General features: G+C 37.0%; 1 protein-coding gene across 3 annotated transcripts; it reads left to right on the forward strand.

Annotated features, from left to right (window-relative positions):
- The first annotated feature begins 2927 nt into the window (after positions 1 to 2927).
- On the forward strand, positions 2928 to 22185 carry il15ra (interleukin 15 receptor subunit alpha). Of its 3 annotated transcripts, none has more exons than XM_088924343.1 (8): positions 2928 to 3194; positions 8891 to 9088; positions 10534 to 10566; positions 16336 to 16515; positions 17196 to 17408; positions 19365 to 19403; positions 19506 to 19572; positions 20328 to 22185. In XM_088924343.1, exons 1-8 carry the CDS (start codon positions 3059 to 3061, stop codon positions 20437 to 20439), a joined length of 978 nt encoding a protein of 325 aa, XP_088780469.1. In that variant the 5' UTR covers positions 2928 to 3058; the 3' UTR covers positions 20440 to 22185. The 3 variants fall into 3 exon arrangements, with proteins under 3 accessions (XP_088780469.1, XP_088780470.1, XP_088780471.1); XM_088924344.1 differs by having other exon boundaries at positions 19509 to 19572; XM_088924345.1 differs by having other exon boundaries at positions 16336 to 16509.
- The last annotated feature ends 334 nt before the right edge of the window (positions 22186 to 22519 follow it).

Here is a 22519-nt window from a genome sequence, read left to right on the forward strand (position 1 = left end):
ATTGGCAATATTTTAAGGAAGGCACTTTATAGAATAGGAACAAGTTTTTATAAAGAACCTTGCTAATCTTACCATTAACAGCACACCAAATAATTCTACATCCAGTATTCAATCATTTCAATCTGACGTCAAGTGGCATCTGAAATTTATTGCTAACGATGTATTTATCTTCCTTCTTGCGCCCATTGCTTGCCAGGTTAAGCTCCCCCCTGCAACACTGCACTGGATAAAGCGAGTTAGAAAATGGATGGATATATTTAGTTCTGGTTATGAACTTTGTTTATGAACTGCATTGTCCTTGCAGTACTGTTAAGGAAATTGAATAACTTTCATAACTTCAATGAAAAACACCTTTTCTTGTTATGTTTTACCTATTTCATTGTAAAATTAATATCAAAGCCATGGAGATTACCACTAGATGTGTATGCATCACAATAAACTCAAAGGGATTTGTTCTAATCCTACCAAAAATATAAAAGCCACTGTGGTACAGCAGTGTCAGTTCAGTTCAGTTTATTGTCATATGCACAAGTGCAATAAAATGTGTATTTGCATGTATGCTCCAGTACAAAGACATTAAGGAAACACCAAAAACATAAACGCAGAACAGCAGCAGCAAAAACAAGTTAAATAACATACAACTTAAAAAAACATCAGTGTGAGCCAGCGGTAGGGGTGGAGTTCAGTAATCTGACAGCTTGTGCAAAGAAACTGTCTCTGAATCTGGACGTTTGTGCCTTTATGCTCCTGTAACAAGAGGGAAGGGGGGAGAAAAGTGAGAAACCAGGATGACTGGTATCCTTGGTGATACTTCCAGGTTTCCTGAGACAGCAAGTTGTAAAACTGTCCACAGTAGAGGGGAGCGGTACTCCAATGGTGGACTGGGCTGACCTGATCACCCCCTGTAATGCCTTCTGGTCAGACATTGAGCTGCAGCCAAACCACACTGTAATTTCACATGTGAACCACTCTCAATAGTGCATCTGTAAAATATGTTAAGGACAGTTGAAGACAGACCAAATTTTTTCAACTCTTTGAGGAAGTAAAGGCGCTGTTGTGCCTTCTTTGTAGCTCCAGTTACATGCTGGACCAATGTATAAGGTTAGTAAATTTTGGTGAGCAACTTTGGTGTCATTGACAGAAAAGGGTCACAACATTCAGACACACAACGTGTATTTTCAACAGTCAAAGTGCAAAGTGTACAAACTACAATCTCTTCACTAATAAAAACACACATTACAGTATCACTGAGACTGGTCACACTTCATTGCAGTTACAATAAACAACTGTGATAATAAACACAATGATCAGCTACTGGACACTGTGATGCCATGTGGGGAGTGTCACAGGTTCCCGGCGGGTCCCTAAACACAGACACACCCTGAGACAAGTCTAAAGTCCAAAAATACCAAATTCTTTCGACTGTCGTGAACCCAAGTGGAGAGTGTAGTGAAATCAAAGTGAGGGGTATGGTACAGGATAAAACAAGCAATGGAAAACCATGCAAGCTGCCATGACTCCTATTCCCATTGTCAGGAAGTGCTTACTTCTGCCGCAACAACCTGTGGTCCAAAATAAACAAAATGAAACAAAATAAACAAATAAATAAAATGTCCAAAACAAGATGCCAAATCATCTGCAAGGCATGCACACAATTTACACACACCCAGTACCTGAGACAGTATGACTTTCAAAAACCCAATTGAATATGGGGAGGGAATGCAGACCCCACACAGAAGATACCCCTGTCCTAAATCAAACCAAAGAGCTGCAAGACAGAGGCACTAACCACAACATCATCAGGTCAGCCAGGATTATATTAGTTAAAAATAAGAAAAAGATGGATTTATCTTTGACTTAATTTGAACATCTTTCCATCTTCTAAATGCATCTTCCAATCCAACAGGGGAGGCAGACAACAGACATTAGGCAGGGTATACCCTGGGCAGGAAGCCAGTCCATCACAGGGCACACACACTCACACCAGAGCAAATTTTCCCAAAGCCAATTAAAGGGGAGCTGCAACTATATTTTTGTATTACGGGATTAGAAACAATCAGTACAGATGAGGGCATTTCAAACCACAATAAAAGTAGAATACTGTGTACACAGTAATGTGTAAAACCTCCAATTAACATCACAAAATAGATTAAATTTCCAGGTATGCGGAGTGCCATATTCTGTGATTCAGAATGTGATTCAAAACTTCCGTTGACTTGAAGCAGGCTTGTTAATACATCTCTTTTAATCCAATAGAAATATTGCTCTTGATTTTGAGACAGTTTTACCGAGAAATACAATTTACTTGTTAACTCTGCATGCAGATCATATTGGAACATTTCTGCGGTGAAATGTCTGCTGTACAACCTGTACTTATTGGCTTGTACCTCACATTAGTCATTATAGTGACAAGTGAGCAGGAAGGGCCATTTCTTGTCACAATTCTCGAGAAGTCTCACTCTCATCCGTGGCGAGACCAGGGGTTTGTGACAATATGGGCGACTTACAGTTATTTCACAAAGTTCAAAATTGTGTGCTTAATTTGAATGAGCTAGTTTTCCAGTGGCAAAGTTCAATGTAGGAAATGTGCAAACCTGTATGGCCACTCTACTGAAAATTTATCACTCAACATGTGTATAAGATTTAATTACTTCCAAGGTTTTACTAGTGTTAAGCATTTTTAATTACTTTTGTTATACCATAGTTTACCATACCAGTACACGTTTAACCAGGATTTCTCCCTTTTCACTATGTCTCCCATTCCACAACAAAAATCTGTACCAATAAAAACAACTGACAAGACAGCGTCTTGTCGCCTATTTCAGGAATAATGGTATTTTTGCGCTAAAACATATGGTTTAAGAGTATGGTTGTGGCCAAGCTGGGGCAGTGCCCCAGCTTTGCTGATGACTTGACATTGCTGAAGTAGAACAGTCAAAATGAAAGTGAAAGAACTCACCAAGAGAGAACGTAATATAGATAAAAGAAATCCTTTCGCTTTCACAGCGTGATCAATTAAAAAAAGAGCAGCAATGCTCAGGTTATTCACTTCACTGTTATGTTTCGAGATACTACTGTTAACGTTTCATCTGTAGACGTTGTTTATAGAATGACTCGTAATGCCATTTCTTTGACGCTGTTTGTGCTTTTCCCTCTGGCAAACTACAAACATCATGATACAGTGTGGGCAGAGGGTAAGTATATTCCAACTCTACTACTGCGTAGCATAAAACAAACATGAGAGAAGAAAATGAAGAGTGTTATTTAATGACTAGCTTGATTGCGTTAATTACTTTTCCGACGGACCTGAACACCAACTGCGAACCCTGTAGCACGCCTGCAACATTCCTTAGTGTTGCAAGCTAAGGACAAAAACGTAAGAACGTCGATCCATTACTCAAATAGAAAATACTATACAGGGAGTAGGGAAGTATGTACAGTATTACTGCATTTATAGACATTAAACACTAACTTTTCTTAATTGAAACGTTCTTTGCCGAAGTGTAAGTAGTCCAGCTGGTCAATGATTGGATGTGAATGTTACTACTGTATGTCTTGAAGTTTATTGTAACGCTGTAACAAGCCGCCAGAGAAAAAAATATACAAAAATATACACAATTTTTAAAATAATAATTCTTCCACAAAACAGGACATAACCTGCGTGGTTTCTAGTAACTCTCATATTCCAAACATGAAGATATTTATTAATATACGACGACAAGCAAATCTTTTAATACTGAAAAATCTTTCGACGAAAAACAAGTCTTTCGATACTAAATCAATATTTAGACCGCATCCTGTAAATTTTGGAGCTCTAACCTAGTCGCAGGAAGGTTTATTGACAATTTATAAAGTGTAATAAATATTTATTATTCAAACAAAACAATTTAAGGTTACTGTTTCAGTGCATTACAAATTTTAGATACAAGTTGCTTTGCAGAAGTGAGAGAAACAGGAACATTTCAAAAGCAGGACTGACTAGTCCCTGGTCCTGGAAGGACAGACTGTCTGCAGGAATTCCAGGTCTAATTACTGTAAATAACAGCACATGGACAGCCGAGAAAGCTGCTGAATTGGCCCAGTTAAGACAGATACAAGCTGGATTAGCTCATTAAGACCTGAGTTGGAATAAAAACATGCAGGCATGCCAGCCTTCTGGGACTAGAGGTAGACACCCCCTGTTTCAGTGTTTAAATCACCTAAGCAATCACTTGCTAAGATGAATAAGAGCTCAATAAAGTCAGGAGAGATATGGTGAAGTGAATATAGTTTACCAACCAATATTTACTGCACTTATAATATCATTAGTGCAATTATTATTAGAATTAGTGACTAACATTCTTGTAAATGTGTGGTGTGAATAGATGGGGGCTGTGACTGTGCAGGATTGGAAATAAGAGAGCACACTGTGTATTTGATGGGGACTAAGATCCTGATAAACCTGAAGAGCACACTGATCTGGAAACACAAGTTAGGAAGGACTTTGAAAAATCTGAGAACGTATACATGTTTTAAGGCAGAAGTTAATGAAAAGCACAGCAATGTGTTGATTATGGATGATTATAAAAAGAAAATAGCAAAAGTAAGGAAATAATATTTTACACATGAATTCACCAAAGAGAACATGGACAGCGTGGCTCAGACCTACTTTGGTTTAAAAATAATGAGGTAACAGAGGCAGAAGACTGGCAGAACTTCGAGCACTTAAAATTCACTGAATAGACTGACATGATGAATAGACATGATGGTATTTTTCCAGTAGCTGAATAGACATAATGGTATTTTTCCAGTAGTACTTAAAAGGAGATATACTACTACTTGGACCTTATCACTGTTATTGATGTTCAGATCAACGGAAAGTTTCTAGCAGCGTGGAAAACAGTATATTGAAGAACCAGGTCCTGAGCTGGTCTCTGGGTTAACAGATCTTGTAGCCCAGATCTTGGACTATAAGATCTGTCTGTTGGAGTTCCTTCTTACTAGCTTGATGAATGAATCTATGTACAGTATAGGAAGGATGATTGGATGCTCAAGGAAACCATACTGAAAAATAAAATTCTTACCCACCTGTAAACCACAGTTCATCCACTATTTAAATATTTTACAAAATATATGTGTAATATTATATATAGCTATATACATATTTTCATATTTATATATCACAAACATATCTCCTGTTGGAATCATCCAGACATAAAGCATTTTATTCTGACGCCATCATTTCGTATTACAAAAAAGTTAAGACTTAATATTTTAAATTACTGTTTGGTTCACACAAGCACAGTGGAACTGGGTTCAATTTGGACCTGGGGTGCTATGTGTGTGGAGTTTGTATGTTCTCCTTGTGTTCCTGCTGGTTTCCTCTGGGTGCTCCAGTTTCCTCCTACAGTCCTACTGGTAGGTCTATTGGCTTCTGGGAAAATTGGCCCTGGTGCGAGCGAGTACCCTGTGATGGACTGCTACCATAGTTACTGTTGCCGTTACCCTAATCTGTCACTTGTCTGGATGCACCCTGGCTCCATTGCAGCCCTGAATTAGAAAAAGCAGTTAGAAAATTGATTTATGGATGTTTGACTCATATGATTGAATAATATTACAATATTATTCACTAAACTAAATCAGTAATAGCATTTTATTTCCATTAAATCAGGGTTTATCTCTACACCTTTTCATGGTTTAGCCCCACAGCTCTTAACTGTTTGAATTCACATAATTACTGTTGAAAGTTCTTGAATTTTTCAACACATGTACAGACATACACATGAACAAACTGTGAGAAATATGATGTATGCAGCAACTTTAAATTTGCTTCAGACTGGAGACGTTCCTAGTGACTTTTACATTGAGCTGATTTTCTTTAACACTCTGTCAGGTACAGTTTTAATAACAGAAGCAGTTATATATTATATATAAACAGGCTAGACTGTATGTATAGTAACCTAAATAAATAGGCAACAAAAATAGGTTAGATGCATATGAATTATTTTCTTATGATTTTCAAATTGTATTAAGATTATAATGGCTTACTTTGTTTTTCACTATATATAAAATACTGACCTAATTAGAGTTGCTATCCATAAATAAATAAATAAATATATATATATACTGTATATGCAACTACAAAATGGCTTTAAAATACATGTAGATTGGCAATAGGCAAAACAATTTATTAATTATAACTTTTATTGATAATATGCCAGATTGCTTAACCAGCTTGTTAAGCTTTGATATCATTTGCAATAACATTCCTCTGTAAAACAAGAGATTTTCTTCACTTATTTTGTCACTGTTTATCTATATTACTTCTATTATCATTTCTGTTAAGTCAAATTGCAGGTACCTTCTATGTAAAACCTGAGTCACAAGTCAGAAATAGAGTGTAAATGTGTAATTATTAACTAGTAGAGGCAATAGGTTAGGAATATTTTTGAGAACCAGACACAGAAGAGTGAAATCATTTCAACATTACTTAAAGTGGTATTTTTTTACTTTTCCCATTGTCTTCCCTTTAAATACATTGTTTAGGCTCAATCTATCCCAGTTGTTTTTAGAGCAGAGGTTTTGGATGTACTGTAACTGCTAAGTCCCATTGACCAAAAATATATGAGTTTTTCAAAGAAGGCAACAAAGCAGTTGTTGCCGAGCTACAGTGTATAGATAAAAATATATTTGCAACAAAGCTGATTAGTTTTCTCTCTAGTCCTTCATTTCCTTTGTTTTAACCTTTATTAGATACAAATGCCATAGCCACATATGGGGAAGAATGAGGAAATGTAGGCTGTGCTACCCGCCTTGAGACTAATTTACTAATCTTTGGTCAATATATGAGGTTCAGTGTCAGTTACAGGAGAGGATCATTCCTCGTTTGACGGCATCTACACAGCCTGTGCATACCCCAGGAGTCGAAGGAGTGTGACAAATAGTGCCCTATTCACAGAATTCACAGCTGGCCAAGTCTGCACCTGGCCAAGTGCTTTTACCAGCTGTGCCAAATACAGGCCTCTCGTATTATTATCTGTTAATGTAATTGAATATCTCTATGTATATTATCTTGCTAGTATGCTGAGCAACTACTATATATATATAAGAAAACACAGGAATTTGTCAAACGCAGGCATTAAGATTTTCAGACACATAGCTAGCAGACTTTAGAATACTCGTCTGTCTGCTATTGGAGCAGAGTGACCAGTGAAAATGAGAAATATCTGGGTAAAGTAACAATCTCGATGTCGTGAAGTGTTTGGCATGGCTAATTTAAAAAATAAGTTAAGTATTTTTTGCAACAAAAATAAAAAGAGTCACAAAGTGCACAGTGCCAGATAAAATATGGAAAGAATAACAGTCTTATAACTTCTTTCTAAAGTTGTATTTCATAATACAGTATGTCTATTTATGGCAAAGAAAGTGGAGTTTATACATTTTGTTTCGCCTAAATATCTGAAATTACATTTGCTTTGCTGTTGGTGTAGAGCTTGTTGGTAACATTTGTATGCATTAAACAACTAAACCTGTGTAATTAAAACAGTTAACAATAATTTAATTAAAATAAGTAAAGTTGCATTATGAAAATGAATGCTCTTCTCCTTTTTTTCAATCTGTGCATTATCATGGAGGTAAAACTTGTTTCAGCTACAAAAGCATCTCCACTTGCTGTATTAAAAAAACATAAATTAGTTAAAAATGCAATAAGAGGCAGGTCAGTTTATCAGAAAATATAAAGAATGCTAATATGATGAGATCACCACGTAAAGCAAATTGCTTTTGAACTTGTCTGATAGCTTTTGTGACTGCATATTAGTAAGATTGTTTATATGGCCCCATAAGTTGGACCACCATTATATTTAAAATGTTTTTTTTCTCTTCTGAAATATCTTGTGAAAGGAAATGTATTGAAAATTAAGAGTAATATCACCCCGATTTATAACCCAGATGAATAAGAGCTAAACACAGACCTATAATATGAGTCTTAATTGTGGTTTTAAACACTATCTATACATCTATACGCATATCTGTAATGAGAAAGCCACTCATTCCCAGTGGGGATCGTAGCAGAACAATTTCCAGAAGGGCCCAAGTAGGAAAAAGGGACAGCAGTCTATTAAACACTACAGTAAGTCCATGCACTTAGATATACGGTGCCCTCTGTTGGTATTGTATTGGGACAGTGAAGGCAGCATTGCTATTTTTGCTGTATACTCAAACAATTCTGGTTTGAGATGAAAATATTAATATGAGGCTTCATTCTAAAATGTTAAAGCATATATGCACAGAATTACCCAGGAATAAATGGTGACATTCTGCAACTTGCCTCATATTTATTCTTATCATCTCAAATCTGAATTTCTGGAGTATACTGCAAAAATGGCAATGTTGACTTCACTGTCCCTAATCTTATGGCACTGTATTCCACTCAATATCACATATTTAGTTCATTTTCAGGAAAAGACTGTTTTCAATGAAGGCACAGTAGGTCAAAGTGCGTGGGTGTACTATAGTGTTTTATGAGCCGCAATAGACTGGTGTCCTGTCTATGATTTTGTCCTGCTTCAGATTATTTTTGTCCATTAACAGTCCTTAATCTGGCACAAGAAGATAGAATGGGAATTTGACAGTTATGTAATGTAACAAGACAGCAGAGCTTTGATTTCTGCACTTTTGTGATTTTCTCCCAGTCATTTATGGCCACAACATATACTGTGCAACAGTAACTGATCTCTATTGTTTTATATTATCAGTTCAAATATATTCATGTAGCAGGGCTGTGAGCATTGTTGTGGAGGAGCATTTCAGATTGAGGCCAATTCATTTTGTAGGTAGATTATATACTAGGGCTGAATTTCAGAGGCATTTTGTACCTGATAACTCACTGGCTGTGTTTCTTTCTTTTCAGATACAGGGTATTGCTCTCCCCCAGCCCCACTAAGTAACACAGAGCATCCAAATCTAGCCAGAAGGTTTAACGAAGGAGCAGTTTTTCGCTACAACTGCACTGTGGGTTATGTAAGAAAAGCTGGGACCTCCAGTCTCATTCGCTGTGTGAAAAAGAATAACACACTTGTGTGGTCGCAGATCAACCTAATATGCATCAGTAAGTGTCCTAGATTTCTTTTTATTTGTGAGAAATAAACCACAATTAGCCGTCTGGTTACTAGAAAGTGCTTTGTATGTATAGCGAAAAAGAGCAAAGCAAACCACAAGGCCTTCAACAAAAAAGGAAGTAGTATGTAAGTTAAACTTATAGAAAAAAAATACTTACATTTATAAGGGCCTCAGCCTAAATCAAAAATTATGAAGCAGAAGCACTATCTATTATTCAAGAATGAAAACATGATTGGGGTTCACTGTATGATCCAATATGACTTCTGTTCTAATCATTTAACGAACTATGAAAAAGACCGAAGCATACAAAAATAACTAATGTAAAGAGACGTAAACCAAAATAAATTAGTTCATACAATAATTCCACATCACCAACTGAAACGATGCACAGTACAGAAATAGCAATGCGGATGAATCACAGGGTCTAAAGATGCAACAGGGATATGTACATGTTTAGGAAGCAGCAGAAGATGCTTCACAATCTTAAAAGGCAAGACAACCTTATGAATGTCTTAAGGTCACGTAAAATTGAGAAGAATAGGCTCATCTTTAAATATAGCATTGTTGGAGACTGGAACCATCTTATCCAGCCAAATTATCAAAGCCAATATCATAGCGTCTTTGAAAAACCCACCAGATGAGATCCTCAGGTCAATTAGTTGCTAAAACCTAAGTGCACTAGTGAGGCCAAATGGCTTCTTTAGGGTGCAAACATTTGTTTCTTCTTAAGCATGTCAAAGATGTGCAGTCCTGATCCCACTAAGTATACTAGCAGTGTCTGATAAAATCTTTACTTCAAATGTCTCACTCAGTTACCTTATAGGGACAAGTGCTTTTATTCTGAAATGACAAGGAACCCCTATTATTGCACATAGAGGCAATTCAACTGATTGTGTATTTTGTTAATGTAATTTTGGGCACCTGAACCTAGGTTTGTCACAGCAAAGAAGGTAAATACTTCTATACTCAACATATTTTAGTTTTTGGTTTTTCTTCACTGGCATTAAACGTTCACTCCTAAAAGTATTCCATTTGAGTATAAAAATATTCACTTTATTACGTCATTTGTAATTAACAAAAATCACTGGAAGGGGGTGAAAACTGCTACAAGTATCATCTTCTAATTATAAATGAACAGCTCAAGCCTTTTTTATTCCTATTTTAGAATCATACTAAACATAACTATACAAAAGACATGTACTGTAATTTCTCTACATAAACTGGAAGCATGGTTCACAATTATCATCTTCACAGCTAACTTACTACAGAATTAAATGGTCAGATGTAATCCCAAAAGAAAAATGTTTTTTTCTGTTCACTTCAGGAATTAAGTGGGACTACCTAATTCTCTTGACACATTACAATTACAGATTTTGTCAACAGTTATACAGCTGTACACTAAAATGTGTTGTGTTTTCTGTTTCACTGCAATAGCTGACCCAAAGTTAAAAAGAACAAAAACTTCAGGTAAGTAGGTGCTTTAGAATTTTACTTTCATATTTCTTACCACATTGTTCTTTCATCGTGCGTATTCTGCTTTGCCGTTCATGAATATATACAGCAGCTTGGACAAAGACCAATCAAACTGTGCTCTGTATGTACAGTAGCTGAGCCCTAAGGAGATGGAATCATTTATTGAAATTGTACTTGTCTGTGTTCACCGGGTATAGTATTGCTGTATATAATTTTTGCCAGCAGAGAAACAAAATTATCCCCTTAACTTTTGCGAACTTAACCCAGAAGACAACGTTTTACATTTACTGGTATTATTTTAAAAATCTTATTTTATTACAAATTACAAATACAATACTAAAAGTGTTTACTTAAAAGTTAAACCACCATTGGAATAATCTTGATTTCAAAACTCTTGGAACAGGTGCTGTATAAGCTCTCACAGCAGGTATAACATTAGATAGAAATGATCTTTGCAAGACCACAACATTATATTTAGAACATGAATTATTACAGTGTGTAATCCATAATTCTGGTCATTTGCTTTATTCCATATGATAACCATAATGTTTTCCATGCTTGTTCTGTTATTACTGCTAGTGCTCATAGTGCTGTTACTTCACACATTGCTTACATCTGAATATTAATTGTGCTTTTATCTTTTCTGCAAATTCAGATGCTTTGCCTTTGACTGTCATCTTTACCTTACTTTTGTGTGTCAGACTAAGGGACTTTTGTTCGTGTAAAAAATTCTCTGACCTTTTCACAAACCTGTTTAGTACTTCAGATAATTCACTGCCATTCCATGCATAAAGTGATATTTAAAGAAGATAATAGACGTTTTACCATTTCTGTGAAAAAGATATCTCTGTCAGCCCCAAGCAGTTTGCAGATAAGACTTCTAAATCTGATATAAGGCCAGCCTTCCTCCATGTTGTAGGAAAGATTGATTGCACAAAGTCCATTAAAATAGCAAAAATGCTTTTCAGACATTAACTGCGACATTAACTGTGTGTAAAATCTTTTATAGAACTATGTAGCGGCGCAAAAATAACAGGGAAGCTGTAGTGGAGATGATGAACGTGTAACGATCAGTTCTATCCGGACCGTATGCGGACGACACAATCCAGAATAGTGAGGAAGGAATACACTAGGGAAAAGTCAGGCAGGAACGGTGCTGGTGATCCGGGGAGGTGTGACTGAGGCGAACAGTCCAGAATAAATCCAAATGGGGGAATCCAAAAACGAAAGCAAAAGGTCCAAGGCTGGGAAATCCGTCCAAACAGGAGATTAAAATCAGGTGCCGGGTCGGGACCGGCAGGGGGGACAAGGACAGGAGTAGGAAGTTAAAAACATGACGGAACCAGGCACCACCAGGTCCCGGGCTCCCACGATGCGGGGATCAGATGCAGAACCCCGGTGAACTGAGCGCCTGGCTTTTAAAGGCGAACAGAAATGGGGAAGAAACAAGGAACAGGTGGCAGGAATGATACAAACGAGGAAGGGCTGGAGCGCCCTTAGGAGGAGGTGTTGCGATCGTGACAGAATGTAATAGACTTCAAGTGAAATAAAAGGATAATGTATAACACAGCTGTTCTGTTTGCAATTTTTGCCTCTAACTCAAGTGGCCCGATGTTGTTTTATTTGTTTTGGTATGATGTCATTTTAATTGTTTTGGTACGATTTAAGGCATCAGGCATAAAATGAGTAAAGAAAATATCATTTGACCTCACTCTGAGAAAAACCCAGGATTCTTGCAGGTAGCATCTAATACATTCAGATTACTGGGGTTAACACATTGAAGTTTGTGTATAAAGTCTTCAAAATGAAGCATATGGAAGCTATGTGGAAGTCCATTTAAATTGAGCATAGGATGCAGTTCTTTACCCAAAGGGTTGTGGGGGAATGGAACAAACTGCCCAGCATTACTGTTGAAGCTGACACCCTGGCTTCTTTCAGTAAACGGTTGGATGAGATGCTTAGATCAATTACCTCTTGTTTCTAACCTTTCTGATGTCCTTAAGTTCTTATGGTTTGGTTGCTTAGATGTACCAAACCATACGCTAGATGAATTTTGCAATGTGTAACATGCAATGCAATGCAGTGCAGTGCAGTGGTGCTGTGTGAATATCAGTGTATCTGTGAACTCTTTCTGCTCGATTATCAGTTGATTATCAGTTTCCGCATTTCAGACTTAAGTTAGCTGAAGTCTTGGGACCAATGGAGCGCGTTAAGGGTTGCCAGTCCTGAACTGTTAATCATAGACGTCCATGGTGCTCATTGTTGCTGTGCTATGCTCATGTCATGCTCTAGCAGTGAATTATTGTTTTGTAGTCCATTGTCAGCATTATGTGTGAAAATTAATTTTGTAAGAATAGTCTTGATTCTGAATTCCAATATTTAATGACAAAATGAATAAGGATATTGTATATTCCTACCAAGATACCCTTTTGCCTTCTTAAAGAAAAAGAACTAACAACACAAATTAGAATGAGATATTCTTAATTGAAAGAGATGATCAGGCTAATTTCTAATTTCCCAGGCTACAGTGGATATAAAAAGCCTACACACCCTTATTGAAATTGCAGGTTTTTGTAATGTAAAGCCAGAAATCAAGATAAATCATATCAGACATGTCAGACATTTTTCCATCTTTAATGTGACCTTACAGCCAACAAAATTCAAGAGAGAAACAAGTAGATAATTATTAGGAAAAGTAATTGAAATTAAGAAACCTACAACACCCTGGTTACATAAGTGTGCACACTCTTTTATAATGGGGGCTTTGTTTAGAGTTAACCAATCACATTCAAAATCCTGTCCAAAAGTAAGCAGCATACACCTGCCATCAATGAAAGTGATTCTGATTAACCCCAAATAAAAATCAGCTTTTCCTGTAGGATTTCCTTGAAACTTTCTTGGTTGCATCGTACTGGGATAGCCAGTACGGACAGTAGGGACATTGCCAAGATCAGGACAACCCTCCAAGGTCGATGACAGGACAATGAGAAAACTTATCAGGGAGGCTACCAAGAGGCCTGCAGCAACATTAAAGGAGCTGCAGGAATTTCTGGCAGGTACTGGTCACTCCTTGCATGTGACAACAGTCTCCTGTATTCTGCACATGTCTGGGCTATGGGGTAGGGTGGCAAGATGGAAGCCATTTCTCACAAAAAAGAACATCCAAGCCTGTCTAAAAATGTCTTATGGTCTGATGAGACAAAGGTTGAAAACGTATCTAAAAGATATGTTTAACGCAAAGACAACACAGCTCATCATCCAAAAAACACTACACCTTCTGTGAAGCATGGTGGTGGCAGCATCATGCTTTGGGGTTGCTTCTCTTCAGCTGGGACAGGGGCTCTAGTCAAGATAGATGGGATAATGACTAGCTCCAAATACCAAGATATTTTGGCACAAAACCTGCTGGCCTCTGTCAGAAAGCTGAAGCTGAAGTTGAAGAGGAATTTCACCTTCCAACATGATAACAACCCAAAGCACACATCCAAGTCAACCAAGGAATGGCTTCAGAAAAGGAAGATCAAAGTCTTGGAATGGCCCAGTCAGAGCCCAGACCTCAATCCCATAGAAAACCTGTGGAATGACCTAAAGAGTGCTGTGCACAGGAGATCCCCTGCTTGAATTTTTATGCAAGGAAGAGTGGGATAAAATTGCAAAGTCCAGGTGTACAAAGTTGATTGAGACTTATTCACAAAGACTTACTGGTCTAATAAATGCAAAAGATGCTCCCACAAAGTATTAGTTGGGGGGGTGTGCACACTTATGTAACCAGGGTGTTGTAGGTTTTTTAATTTCAATTATTTTTCCTAATTATCTGTTTGTTTTTCTCTTGAATTTTGTTGGTTGCAAGGTCATATTAAAGATGAAAAAATGTCTGACATGATTTATCTTGATTTCTGGCTTTACATCACAAAAACATGCAATTTCAATAAGGGTGTGTAGACTGTTTATATCCACTGTATGTTATAAGGAATTCAATTACCCTGGGTACAATAGAATCATATGCATTGAAGACATACAAAATACATTTTGAGACTTTTTTGTAGAAGAAAATGCTTTTTTTCTGTCTGCTCTGGTGCCTTTTAGATAACCCAACAAGCTTTTTGTGCATTTCCTTAAACTATGTATTGTTTCTTTCAAGCTAGTTGTTACCTCTTTCATTATCACCAGTACATTGTTAAAGAATTTAAATTATTTTGATTTTATAACCCCATTTTCATGTTCAGTATTGTCTTAAACGTTGCATACATTTATACAATGAAGATGAGGAAAGCCTACGGCATTTCTCATATCTGCACATACAGTGCCTTGCAAAAATAGTGAGACCCTTTCACAGTTTTTACATTTTGTTGATTTAAAGGTGGCAACTTGGAAGTAGCAATTAACATTTATTATAAACATACCCTAGTCCACACATTCAAAGCAAAAACAAAGAGAAAGTTAATAGGTACTTCATCTGGAAGATAGTTAACACGATAACAGTGGTTTACATGATTTCAGAATAAATACACCTGTTTCTATAACATACCTCAGTCAGGTAGAGAAGTTAAAAAAAGATTCAGCTGTGAAGACCAAGAAGCTTTTACAACAACTGAAAAAACACAGATCAGGAGAAGGGTATAAAAACATTTCAGAGGCCCTTAATACCTCTGAGCGTTTTGAAGACAATCATTAAGATCAGGAAGGTGCCCAGATACTGCCTAGATCAAGCTATCCCTGCAAACCGGGCAGTCGGTTAAGAAGGAAAGTGGTTTCAGATGGGCACCATGAGGCGATGTTGTAAGAGTTACAGAGTGGATGAGATGGGAGAAAATGTCCATGAGTCAACAATATCCAAGTCACCCCACAAAGGGGGTTTGTATAGAACTGAAAAAATCCATCCCAAAGCCCACATGGGGTTTCTAACAAAGCACCCAAGTGATGTGGCAAAAGATACGACAAAAAAAACCTTTTTGACCTAAAAGCAAAGGGTTGCATCTTGAACAAACTCAAAATAGTGCATCACTCAGTCATCAACATTACTACTGTCAAGAATGGTGACAGCAGCATTCTGTTATAGTACTGCTTCTCATCAATAGGGACTGAGAAGTTTGTCAAGACTGATAGGAGCATAGATAGAGCAAGATACAGGCAAAGTTTAGAGGAAAACCAGCTTGAGACCTTAGAACATTGATAGAAATTCACCATTCAGCAGAACAAGGATCCAAAGCACACTATAGAAGCTTACGAATAAGAAAGTGAATCTCCTTGAGTGGCCAAGTCAAAGTCTTGAATCCTATTGAGAATTTGTTGAAGTAATCCCAGAGCAACCCGAGAGTACTCAAGTACATCTGCCAAGAAGAACGGGCAAACATTGCACCAAGGAGGCGTGCAAAGTTAGTGTTGACTTACCAGAAAGACTTGCAGCCGTTATCACTGCCAGAGTTGCGTCCATTAAATGCTTATTTAATGGGCCTGCTTATGCAATCAATGCAGTGCATATTTCAGTTCTTCTCTCTAATTTTCTTCTGACCTTTACTGTAACTTACTTTACTGTAATGTGCTGTTTATTGGAACGCTGACTTTGCTGTAACTTAGCCTTAGAAGTCTTCAGTCTGAACATTCAGTTTTTTTTAATAAATTATGAAGTTTAAAAAAATGTGCGTGCATGCATCTGAAGGATTTCGCAAGGCACTGTATATTCCACTGTGAAACGATGAGTTTGATTGTATCTGAGATTTTATTCAGTATTCCTCAAAAAGCTTTTTCTCTGTCCTCCAAAAGCACCGCCAGTATTATCAAAGGCCTCAGTAACACCCACTGCAGTACACCCAGAAACAGCAAGTACCTATAGGACAACTCCAGCTTCAACAACGAAGGAGATTGTTCACTCTGAAACAACGTCTCCCTGCATGCCATCCCAAACCAACCCATTGCCCACAGAGCCCACAGTTTCAGGTACAGGTCAGTTTTCCTTTTTTTTTAAAGTAACCATGGAGATCAGTTAAATGTAGACAATTGACAAAGGGTAGAAGTAAAAGTTATAATACCATTGTAGCTTTTGTTAACATTATAACAGACAAAACCAGTGCCCTGAAATGCATTATATAATATACCAGAATCCTGTATACCTTTAAAAATGATGTACCTGAGCATAAAAAAACATCAAATACTTAATTTGGAAAGTGACCTGTATAGCTTTCAATAAACATTTCTAGACGACACTTCATACTGTGGATTTAAAAATTGAGCTGTATGCTATTGCCTTAGCGCTGTATGCTTCCCACTCACTGGTTTCATTCCTTAGATGACTGATGTACTGAGTTTAAGTCCATTTCTTTTTTAAAGCCTAAACTGTTCACAAAGGTGGGAGGTACACACACAGAACAGTGGTAGAGTCTTAGGTGAAAGTATAATGACAATACCTGGGCTCGCTGGGCAATGCCAGTGTACTGACCATCTCTAGCGCAGGAATAACCACGCTTTGTCTTGCCATTAATGTCCTCGTATCATTTCTCCTGCAAGGTATCCATTTGTGGGGATACCTGTAATTAATTGTTTTTGACTGTGCCTATTCATGTTTTTTTGTTTGTTTGTTTGTTTGTTTTTCTGTAAACAAATATCATATTTCACCTGACAATCAGAGCTTGAAAGCCAAACAACAGAAAAGACCTTAGAATCCAAAACTACAGCAGGAGCGGAGTTTAAGATTAAGGGTCCTTCCACCTTCTCAGTTTTAACGTCTACGTCACTGCCAGCCCACTCCCCATCAGTACTGCCCTCTTCACCATCCCTGCCCTCTCCTGGAGTTAAAAAAGGCTCTGTTCAGGGAGCAGAAATTACTACTCCGCCAGCTGGTAAGATTACAACATGTTCATCTTGGTTTTTGTGTTTAATGAAGAATTCTTGCTGCCACTAAAATTATCCAAACCAACACTTGCCACTAAGTTTTGCAGAGACTCTTTAGACCTGTTTTGTTTCTGCTAAGGTTTTGTAATATACTCTAGGAAGGCAGTATATTGCTCAGCTTTATTTTAGGCTCTGGACACTCTATTAAAGATTTTGGAAGATGTTATAGCTTTATTGGTCACATTGATTTACTGGTAACTGTTAAAGCTCATTAAAGTTTAAAATCACTCTTCTAGATCGTTCGTTGTCTCAGATTATGAATATTTATTTGTAACTTAACATTATCAAGGTATTTGTTTTGTAATTGAATAGAATCATTCCTGTCTCCTATCTTATTGTGGGAAGAGAAGCAAAAAGATTATAAGAGGCCAGATAAAAAGCTCAACTAGTACTGTCCATGAAGCTGTTCAGACTATTTCAAATGGATGAATCTGTATATGACTTTTCTACATAACATCCCATGCTGAACTTTCTTCACTCTAAAAGTACATTTTGGCCCTCTTTGTGCAAAAAGTTTGTGAAAGATGAAGACTACCTTCCTTATTTTCACAGAGGCTAAAGCACTGTTTCCCATTGATTATTTTAGAAGGAATGAACATTTTGATTTTCAGCAAAACCAGGACAAAGTTAAAATGGCTAGGTAGTTTGTTCCATGCTCCTACAGTTATTTCATTGTATTGAACTCACAAAAAAAACATTGAAAAATTGAATTTATCTCTGAAAGAAGACATCTAACACAGTTCTCTGTCACCCTGTCATATTCCCAGCTCTATTCCTACCTTACGCCTTGGGCTTAACATTGCTGGAGTCATCCTTGTTTCAGATGTGATGCTTTTGGCTTTCATCATTTCTGTTTCACCTGCATCCTTCTGGTTGTGATTTGGTGTGACTGGTTTGTTTCTGTCTCATCCATTCTTTTACGTTATTTTTAAAGTTTGTTAAAAATGTAAGTCAAAAAGGTCTTTTAATAACCACTGTATGAAATCAGTACTGCTGGTGTTTTTGTCCCATTAATTAATATTCTTTATAATACTTGTATTATGGTTCCTGGATTTTATTATCAACTCCATTCACCTGTCTCATCTGTCTCATCATCTCCTTTAAAATCTTCTAAGAGATTTGAATTTTGCATTTTTCTGTCTTTGTAAAGATAATTATGGATATCTTGTTTGGGCTATCAGCACAAATAAACTTATGCTTAAATTTGTTTCATTTTAGCAAAAGTAATTTATAGATCTGAGCTTTGTATCCATGTGGAGCAAATATTCCCACAGATTTAAATCAGCTCTGGGATGGCAGTGACTTCGAACACATCTTGCTTGTGTAAACAATCTGTCAACAGTTGGTAGTTACTGTAAATTAATCAGTGGTATACCACTCTAGCATAATAAAATGTTTCAAAAACATTATGATCATTGGTTACTCGGTAGATACAAACAAGAGCAAATAGTCAATAACATCACAGTTACTGAATTCCTTAATCATCACAGCATTCTTTCTGATATCTTCAACAACATACTTTAAAATGCATGTGGCTGCTGGGATATCTTAACTTTGCTTTGTGTTTTATTCACATGATGCTGTAGAGTAATATCGCTCCAGTTTCCAAATCAGATTTTGTTAAGTTGCAGTCCTAGAATACTAAGAAGAGTGAGAAATAACACTTGGTTATTTAAATCACGAACTGAGTCATTTTGACTCAGAATATTATTTTTGCAACCAAAGAAAAACAACTCAGGATGTTTTGGTTTTAATTTGAGTAATTATATATAAATGAGACACTGTCGCTTGACTGCATGTTGAATTGGTACAAACAGAGGTGAGGTTTCAGATACTTTTACACTGATTTTGGTTAATACGCTTGTTTCTGCCAGCTTCATCTGTTTTGATTCTTATTTTTTCAGAAATCTCTGTCTCCTCAGTTACTGGTGCTATAGCTGGAGGTAAGCAAAAACAAAATTATTTCTAGAGCAGCAAACGACTAATTATTGCTGCATTGCTGCATTGTTGGTTAGTAATTTTTTCTTTCATTGTTTTTTTCCCAGTAGGAACCACATTCATAGTGATCATTCTCGCATCCACAGTCATGTTTTATGTGTGGAGGATATACCGGTAAGAGAATTAATGTTGCATTACTATATAGGTCTTAAAGCTTCCGTGCAGCCTCAATAAGGGACCCTATTGCGTTATATCAGTTCAGACAACAAGCAGCTCATTATTTTCATGAGGTTTTCAAATGACTCATACACATTTGGTCACAGAAGGGCGAGGGTTAATAAAGTCAATCTGACTTAAACTGAGTCCTTTCAACATCCCATTTCACAATGGAAAAAGGCTCTTTCGGATGTAATATTTTCTCTTTGACATATACTGTTTTTTATATAATAAAATAAATTTAATAGAACTTGCTAGGCTCCTCCTAGTTTCCAGTGTTGTCAGTGAGTAATGCAGCACTCTTCCAGTTGGTGCTGATTTTCCTGTTAGGCGCAGTGGAGCTGACAGTGTGTCGAGTACTGAATGGCTCCATTGGGTGAGGGTGTTGAAAGACCGAAGAGATGTGAAAGATGGGTGTGGTGGGTGAGGAGTATCACACAAGATTATCTATCATTTTAAAACTGGGCACGATGTAATAATCAGCTGAGATCAGTTGCTCCGGTTCTTGAAGGAGACTCCCACTTGTCTACGATTAGTAACTTTTATCAAAAAGCTTTTATGCCGAAAGTGATTGGGCCCTGCCGCGAAAAACAAATGGGGCCACATTTATGCTTAAAACTAAATTTGGCAGCATCTGTATACCACTGTATCACAGGCCTGAATAAAATCGCAGGTACTGTATGGATCAAATGAGAGCTCCTCTTTCTTTTAAGCCATCCCAGGTCGAGGACCCCCGTCATGCCATCAGAACTCCAACCCATCTCTAAACCACTTAACAACAAAGACGTCACCTTGAACGTGCCAGAAAATGAAGATGAGGAATAACATATTCATTAAAACGGCAAATGTTAGTGTAACACATTGTTTGTAAATAATTGTGCTGCTGTCAAAACCCTTTTGTGATACGACTGCCTGCTCTGCATTAGTAATCATTATGAACTTGGAATATGAGAGCTTTTATTAGCTTGGGATGAGGGTTTACCTAAACAGCAATGAAATGTTATTTATTTTATATTTATTCAAAACTGTACTCTCTCTGTACAATAACCCCATATTGCATTTAATGGGCTCTTGCAAAAATATCACACACAGAGTCCCAGATAAAAGCAACATGGAAATATTTAGACTATTACCTAATATTGTAATGTGTGATGACAGTGTCATGACTCGTTAAGTTTTCTGCCGATCATGGTGCAGTAATAGGATCCCTTCTCTCAATTCCTATGTCAGTAGTCTAGTTTATTTTGGAAGGGCAGAATCATGTGTTTTGTTCATAGTAATTTGTGTCTTTTTCCACAGGTTGTACTGCATAAATACAAAATGAACTGCCATAGATTATATGAGCTTTCCCTGCTAAAATATTACTCAATGATATGAGGACAAGTCAATCTCTCATCCTAGCGTTAATCCCGCATCAGCAGGGTCCGCTTGTCGGCATGCCCGTCTCCATTTGGTGGTTTGAACCAAATCTTTGAGCTGACGTTGCCATTAAATGAGGACAAGTCAATAAATAAGTGAATTTTACTATCACTTAGAGTATGTAATACTCTACTGTCTATAGGTAGTACATAAGAAGTTGAAGTGGAAACTGTGAGTATCTGACTTCTCTGAATGTGGTACATGTACTGTAGTTGTGGAGTACAGTTGACTGCCCTACTACAAGAGTATGGAGAAGCAATGTGTCATTAGATTCTACTTAGTAAAGGTGCCAGAAGTGCTCTCTGTTGATCATAGACATTATTGTGAATCTGCCAGTATATTCTGCAGATCCACTGCACCAGGTGACACATCACCATTAATGAAACCCGTGTTCATCATTATGAACCTGAGAGTAAACGGCTGTAAATGCCATGGAAACACCAAAGAGCAGCACCAGAAAGGTCACTGTCAGGACAGTGACGATGACAATATTCTGGGACCCAAATAGATTAAAGGATCTTGTTGTCAGCTAGTCAACTACAGTAGTGTGACTTCTGCAAACAAAACAGAGCCCAGCAGGATGCACACAGAATCGCACAACAGTCACCATTAGTACCATTCTCCAGCAGGACAACACATGTCCACAGATGGTAAGGGGTACATTGCGATGATTAAATCAACACCTTACCCAGTTTGCAATCTACATCTCATACCATTGGATATTCATCTATTTATCTAAAGGATGTCAGAAGCTTATAACTATGTTAATTAGTTGGATAATTCAAAATGTACCTGTTGATTTACCCTTCAATTGGAAAATGTTTTACTTTTTTAAGAATTACCAAATTGGGTAAATATATTTTTTTAAATTGAGAAGTTCAGATAAGTAAAATCAGTATTAAGAATTTTGGTTTATATGAGGGTCGTTGGAGCTCAGAAAGAATTGTCCCTTCTTCATAGGTGTAACACACGTAACAATGCTTATTCTTTTTGTATACCAATAAAAGTCCAAATAGTTCTTCTTTTGCCTCCCAATTTTGAATGGTCAAAACAAAATTTGGTTACCACTAAACATCTTGTACTTTAGGTAGAAAAAATTGTAAGTAGAGATCTCAAGATTAACTGATGTTAAAATAAATGAACTGAACTGAATTTACGCTGTTGTCACATTTTGGGCACTAGCACACAGTGAACCACAGTTAAATATAGACGCCCATGAAGAGTGTGTTTATAACCATTTATAAACCAGATGACATTTGAAGATAAGATATACCACAAACAAGGAATGGTGCTCTTGATATATTATTATAATATATTATAATATTGTGATGCGAACCATACAAAGTGTGTTGAGAGCAACATTAACATCAATTTTCCAAAGAGGCAAAAACACCTCAGTTCCTACTTCTTGCTTTGAAGCTTTTGAGATCTGCAAATGTCACTATATTCTTAGACGCCTCAATAGCCACGTCCACTAACCATAACA

The sequence above is a fragment of the Atractosteus spatula genome, chromosome 8 (genome assembly GCF_055471065.1).
Source record: "Atractosteus spatula isolate fAtrSpa1 chromosome 8, fAtrSpa1.hap1, whole genome shotgun sequence".
Classification (NCBI taxonomy): Eukaryota; Metazoa; Chordata; class Actinopteri; order Semionotiformes; family Lepisosteidae; genus Atractosteus; species Atractosteus spatula.